Source organism: Furipterus horrens, unplaced genomic scaffold (genome assembly GCF_987537825.1).
Source record: "Furipterus horrens unplaced genomic scaffold, mFurHor1.1.pri manual_scaffold_4, whole genome shotgun sequence".
Taxonomy (NCBI): domain Eukaryota; kingdom Metazoa; phylum Chordata; class Mammalia; order Chiroptera; family Furipteridae; genus Furipterus; species Furipterus horrens.
The window spans coordinates 152106787-152113978 of NW_028327174.1; the positions used below are offsets into that span (position 1 = coordinate 152106787).

The following is a 7192-nucleotide window of genomic DNA, read 5'->3' on the forward strand; positions in this document are numbered from 1 at the left end:
AAAATTCAATATATAACAATCTGGTCCTGAAACAAAGAGCCCTGGAGAGTCCCACAGAGTGAAATCTCATTCATCTGAGCTGTAACAAGCTGTGTGATCTCAGGCGAAGTCCCTTTTCTTCTGCATTTGGTTTTCTCATCTGAAGGATGATCTCCTTTGACCTTCATTCACTAAGGGATGATTTTTATGTAACAGTATTCCAGTGCACATCTAAAACCTGAGTCCATTTAAAGTATATTTTTGAGACTTTTTTTTGAAGTCATGTAAGTCAGGACGTACTTCTGCAGAAGGTATGCAGATTGGGTCTGGTACAAAGAACTTACCACAATGAGATGGATACAACAAATGTTTCTGGGAAAACGCCCAATTTTTCTACCTATTCAGTATCAGGTAATTAAAATCCACATGCGAAATGAACCACACAAATAAATCCACCAGACACTGTTACTCTTTACCTCCTTATAGAAAAGAGACTTTTCCCTCATATTATAATGTCTCCCTAAGGCTTTTATTCAAAGCATTATGCCTCTATAGCATTGAAAAGTTTGAAGAGAAAACTCAGGAAACTGAACCAAGAATTCTTTGGCAGAGATGAGAGAATGAAATTTTGACCTTGAAGCAGGGGAGGAAAAAAAACAGGCCAAGCTGCAGTTTTGTGTGCTGTGTGCCGGTTGTTACACATGGTATGAATCTTTGAAATCCATTGCCAATTAGGTATGTGGATCTCATCTTTAATTCTGAGGGCAGGAAGGAGTCCTCACTCTCTCCGCTCCTCTACCCAGTCCTGCCATGTAAAGCAAGGGACACAGGTTTGGGCCTGAGACAGCAGACTGACTACACACATTAACCGGCCTAGGCCTCAGTTTTCTCATCTTTAAAATGGGATAAACAGCACAAACCTCTCTGGGAGATTGTAAGAATTTCCATACTATGTTTCAGTATGTACTTGACAGTTGATATAACTAGCGCTCAATTAATGTGAGTTTCCTCCTTTTTTTCTCCCTTTTTTCCCTTCCCTCTGCTCTCCAACTCTTTCAATACGGTAAATAATGATTTGTAGTTCATTCCAAACAGAATCATTTGGATTTTGGAAAAGAAAGTAGATTTTTGAAGGGTTTTAGAAAACTCACCTTTTGAGTGCAAAAACCGTGTAAATTAGTAACACTTGAATCCCACTTCCATTTCATCTTACAAGAACAAGGTTTTTACCAATAAACCACCTAGAGAAGGCTTTGTGCCTCGCTTTGGCCAGGCTCTGCTTTGTATGAAGGCAGAAACACTGTGGCCACGAGGGTAAAGTGAGAGCTTATCAAAGGTCTAGAGATCCCTGAGATGGCCATGCCTTGCTAGAACAGAGGGCCCTCTGTTGAATGAAGAGCAGGTGCTTTTCTTTTTCCCTTTTTCTCATTCAGCAGCAAGCCTGACTGACATATTTAATTAAGCAGATGAGGGTGCTTAAAAGCGTGACTCCCCTGAAAAAGATACACAGAGAAATATCAACCTGATTTCAAGACTTAATATATAGCTATTGTAATCAAGGAAGTGCGCTATGGAGTGATGAAAAGATGGCATGTAGACAAATGAAATGGAATAGAGGTCACAGCCAGACCCAAATGTCTATGCTGATTGATTTTTCAACAAAGTTAAAAAGGCAGTTCAATGGAGAAGTGGTAGTCTTTCAAAACAGATGCTGGAATGATTGGGTATCAGTATGCAGTAAAAAGTGAACTTGCATCCATATTTCACACCATCTATAAAAATTAACTCAAAAGAGATCATAGGCTGAAATGTAAAACCTAAAAAATATAATACTTTTAGGAAGAAAACATAAAATTTTTGTGACCTTGATTTGGCAAAGATTTCTTAACTATCACACCAGAAGCACAATTTATGAAAAAAAAAATGATAAATTATACTTTATCAAAATAAAAAACCTTATCTTTGAAAGGCATATCTTAAGAAATGAAAAGATAAGTCACAAACTGGTGAAAATATTTGGAAATCACAAATCTGAAAAAGAAATTAGTATCCAGAATATAAAAAGAATTAGTGATGTAATACTCTCCAAAAAAGCCCAATAATACAGAAACACTTTTTTAAAGGGCAAAAGATTTTACCACTTTTTCAAAAAGATAGAATAGCAAGTAAGCATATGAGAAGATGTTCAGCATCATTAGTCTTTAGGGAAATGCAAATTGAAACCATAATAACATACTACTGCACCCCTACCAAAATGGCTAAGTGCTGGTAAAGATGTAGAGCTGCTAGGACTCTCAGTCAATGCTGGTGGAAATTTAATATGGTACAGCCACTTCAGCAAGCATTTTTACAGTTTCTTCCACAGTTAAATGTTCACTTATTGTATGACCCAGCAATCCCACTCCTAGGTATTTATACAGATGAAATGAAAACTACATGTAAATGTTTGTTGCAGCTTTCTTTGTAACTACTAAAAAAAAATGAAAGTGACCATAATGTCTTTCAAACACAGAATGAATAAACAAACTGGGGTCCATGTATACAGTTGAATAATTTTCAGTAATTAAAAGGAATGATACATGTAATAATTACAAATGAGTCTCAAGTACATCATGCTGAGTGAAAGAAGTCAAACTGAGAAGGCTACAGACCAAATGATTGCATTTATATGACATTCTGGAAAAGGCAACACTATTGATACAGAAAACAGACCAGAGCAGGGGGTGGGAGAAGGGTTAACTATTGTATAAGGAGGGACAGGACATTTTTCAAAAAATGAAATTTTTCTGTACTTGATTGTAATGGTGGCAGTATATGGTTGCATGTATTTGTTAGAACTCTTGGAACCGTACATTGAAAAGGGTAAAGTTTACCACATGTAAAAAACTTTCAATAATATTTAAAAATTACCCAAAAAAGGACCACATAAAGGGATAACAGAAAACAAACAGAGTGATACGCTAGCCAGTGGCAAGGCCAGGGATGGGAGGCAGGAGTCATTGACATTGAGAGGGCGGGCGGCCTCTCCACAGAGGGGTTAGCTGAGCAGAGACGGAAGTGTCAGGAAGGAGCCTGCATTGGGCACATATGCAGGCAGAGCCTTCCTGAAGACAGCAGTGAGGGCAAAGTGAGCCTGTGGAATAGCAAGAAGTCGATGCATATTAGCCTTTGCTATAAACCTATAAAAAGAAAAAGTTCTTTTAGTGAACAAGAATCTAGATCATCATCTCAGATCTGAATTTAGGCTGTGCATAATCAAACTTACTAAATATAGTGGGTAAATATAGATCTAAGGCTGCCCATAAAAACTTCAGGGAAGGGGATGGGAGCAGGAAGAGAGAAGGGGGAGGGGAGAGGAGGGTAGGAGGGAAGGAGAGGACGTCAACACAGCTTGCCTGTAGCTTTGGATCTTGGTGGAATTTAATTGCTTTTGGTGTCATGGAATCACCTTCTCTGTTTTAGGTTTGCATAGAAGATCAGTAAGTAAATGAAGGCCTGAGAAGTCCCTCAACATTCAAGTTCATGTTTCATGTTTCAAACATGCATTTGGAACTTTACAAGAATATTAGGTTTATTTAAATTTCTTTTTTTTTTTTCTAACTCTAAAATGTGCATCCTAAAATTGTTGACAAGTCTATTTCTTGGAGCTTCTTAGACTGCTTTTTATATCTTTTTGCATGTGATTGGAGAACAATTTTTTAAATTTATGGTTTATTTTTATTTTAGTAAAGCCATCAACATTGCTTCAGTTTCTGAAGTATTTAAAAAAGAAAGTTAACAGAACCCTACCTCATGTTTATATGCATGCATATGTATGACATGACATAGACCATGTTATAAGTGATCTTCTATTTGCAATTTAGTCTATTTTTGCAAATATTTTCAACAAATCAATAGCTAGTTCTATCTCAGCTATGTGTTAAAGAATTTTTGCCTTATTCATGTAATGGAATAATAAAATGTGAGGAATGTTCTTCACTGGCAATATTTGACAACTCTGTACATAGTTAAGAAAATAAAGATGGAACCTTTGTCAGTTCTCTTAGGTTTACATTAAAGTGTACAGTGTGAGATAACAGTGGGGCCTCTCCTTTACTTAAGACATTTGTTATCTGTCACATGTCAAGTGGTGATGAAAGATGATCTTTCCAAAGAGCAAGTTTTTCCCTGGCCCAAAAAACCCTTATAAAAATGGATGTCACATCAGCACGACAATCTAATGAAGCCCAACAGGCAACCTGCTCACTCTGTCAGGGGAAGTGGAACAAACAGCAGCCACATATTCTCATCAGCCAGTCAGTCACCCACAGCTTTCAGCTTTCCACTCTGGTGCTTTCCCTCATTCGGGCCACTCAGTTTGAAATAGTCTCCCCCATCTATCCATTCCAACAATCTCACATCACCGGAAGGCTCCGTTCAGTACACCCTCAGCAGCGTGCCTCGCTGACCCCCTTCCACACTCACACAACCCACCTTTGATGGAGCTCCTGTCCTCCCTTTATCTGATCCTTTCTTGCAAAATTCTATCACTTCATACCCTAAACACCTACATATCTTTCTTGCCACTAAATTCTCTGTGGGTTGGATCTAAGTCCAATTCCTTTTTTAATTTTCCACAGTGCCTAAGAGTTTGTTGAAGCCACCAGAGGTCTTCAATAAATATACAATGATCAAATAAATTTATCCTGAAGTTAAGAGTAATTGGAATTATGGAGTCAGGTCTGACAGTGTTTTAATTGCCTTTCAAGCATGGTAGGCAGAAACTGTGTAAACCTGGATTGCAGAAACACAATTCAGCTCCTGCCACTGTCTCCACCCACACCCAGCACTCTTTCCTGCTGAACACTGACCTGGCCTCACTGTCCTTCTCAGCCCAGTGCTCTAGGAAGCCATTATCAATCTATAGAAGTGGGCATAAGAGATGCAACCTATGACTTTTAAGGAGTCAAAAAATCGATAGTATTTCCCAACCTTTAAACAATCCCAAAGGTCTGTAGTATTTATGAATTTGTAGTTTTCCCGATGACTTTGGTGGTTGCTGAGAGATCAGGAAAAGAGCTTGGCTGAGCTCCAGAAACAGTATGGAATAATCCTCCCTTCTTGGAGGAAAGGGATTAGGGTGGACTTCTTTAACCAGCTCCTCCAAACCTTCCCCAAACTCTCACAGTTAACATTATTTTCAAGTCCAAGGCCAGGAGAAAAAAATTCAAGCAGCAGTATTTTCATCACAAGCCAAAATCTGGCGACAGAGGAGTGGCAGCCCTAGACCCCTCTGATTGTCCATTGGGGGTTATCCCTCAGCGGGCCTCAGTATGGTGTTGGGTTCCCCTCCTCAGGGGAGATGCCTGGGTTCCACCTGTAAATAGGAGAGACCTCAGCCTCTAGACAAAGGCTTTTTAAAGTTTTTGTTGTGATTAGCCATGTTAAACAAACAAGGAATAAAAGATCCTAACCTAACCAGCATAAAAAAAAAAGTGAAGAACAAATTTGGTACCAATACACACCACACAGTGGGTGTGGGGAAGTGAGTGGCTTTTTGTCAGTCACTCGGAGGATGTATCCATAAAACTTATTTTTCTTCCTCTTCACTTTCTTTTTTTTTTGGAAAGTTGTATGTTCTTAGTAAATGTTGCTAAAAATGATATAAGGTAATGTAGGGTAGGGTATATTTTAATGAATAAACTTAGTGACTTTACTTATTCCAGTCCTATATCTTTAGAATTATTAAGTACCAAAGAGCATTCCTTATTAAGTGCAAATTGACTGTGTTTTGTGGGGGCAATCAAATTAGAAAGTGACCTCAAAGCAAATCCCCTGTAAACATTATTAGCAGTAGACTTGGAATTTAGGGAAATCTTGGAAACCTCAGTTTTTATGAAACCATCCCACCATAATTAAGATAAGGCCAGCACCTGAGAGAGCGGCAGCAAGTGGATCAGGAGCTGCTCTCAGGGGCTGTGGAAGCCTACCTCTCAGGATATGCAGCCAGGACACCTACCCACGGGACTTTGAAGTCACACAGGCTGAGGAGCAACAGGACACACACCAGCAAGATTCTGTAGAGGTTAAATGGTGCCTTTGATTGCCAGTAGCACAAGACCCTGACTGAAAAGACTTTAAACAACAAAGAGGTATTGTATCACAGAACAAGAAGGACAGAGGTAGAGTGGACTCCAGGACTGCCGACTCAGTGGCTCAGTGATTTCCTAAAGGACGAGGGTGCTCTCCTTTTGCTCAGCCATCCTCCCTCAAAGCCCAGCCCCCATGGGAGTCACAAGAGTCTCATCCAGAACACCAATGTCCAGAGTCATGAAACCAGGCTATCGCTTCTGATGTCTCCTCCTTAAAAATTAGGATGATGGTAGTTAACCCTTATATAACACTTACTATGTGCCAGGCAGTGTTCTAAGTGTTTTACAAATACAGTAAGTTTTCACTTACTGTTGTCCATAGGTTCTTGGAACTGCAACAAACTGACATCTAAGGACACCAGTTTTGCCATCAGCTAACTGACATAAACAAGAACTAAGCTTTTTGAGGAAGACGAGGTTGCAGCTGCAGCTAAGGGCTGTCCTGCCCACTCCTGCTCCTGCCCCACCACGATGTGTTCTGGCCAAGGATCAAGTCAGTCTGGAAGCTGCCCTGCAGCCATGGCTTTTAAAGATACTAGAACCAGAGGTGGTGATTGACTGAATTAGGTTTACTCTAACCAGCAGCAATGTAAAAAGTCTTTGGAGAAGGTGTGTGCTGACTTGATAGGAGGTGCAAAGGGAAAAAATCTCAAAGTGAAAAGACCATTTCAGTTGCCTTCCAAAACTCTGAGAATCACTATGAGGAAAAACTCCCTGTGGGGAGGGTTCTAAGACTTGGGATCCATTTCAGATGAGGATCCACATTGTTAAGCAGATTACTTCCATTATTATTGAGCCAGGAGTTGAGGCTGAAGTCAACATTGCAGCTGCTTAAATCAACCTTTTTAATAATTGACTGTTGTTTAAAAAAAAAGTGCCTACAGCATCTCATCAACATTATAATAAAACAACATTGAATGAAAGAATGTTATTCGAAGTCCTGCTATATTAACTAATTTTGATCTTTTCAGTAGCCCTATTAAGTATGTATTATTAATCCCATTTAACAGATGAGGAAATTGGGGCAGAAAGGTTAAGTAACTTTCCTAATGACACACAGCTAACGAGTGGTAGATTTGGGG

At 39.4% G+C, this 7192-nt stretch overlaps 1 protein-coding gene and 1 pseudogene across 2 annotated transcripts in view; both read left to right on the forward strand.

Moving 5' to 3' along the window:
- The window catches only part of LOC150013077 (histone-arginine methyltransferase CARM1-like), a 233289-nt gene extending 229477 nt beyond the window's left edge, over positions 1-3812 (forward strand). For both annotated transcript variants that reach the window (XM_090275844.1, XM_090275846.1), the window contains one exon: positions 3442-3812. In XM_090275844.1, coding sequence (XP_090131970.1) covers positions 3442-3451 — 10 coding nt within the window. In that variant the 3' untranslated portion in view covers positions 3452-3812. The remainder of the gene's footprint in view (positions 1-3441) is intronic.
- A 2817-nt stretch (positions 3813-6629) lies between these two features.
- LOC150013082 (small ribosomal subunit protein uS10 pseudogene) lies at positions 6630-6945 on the forward strand (annotated as a pseudogene).
- The last annotated feature ends 247 nt before the right edge of the window (positions 6946-7192 follow it).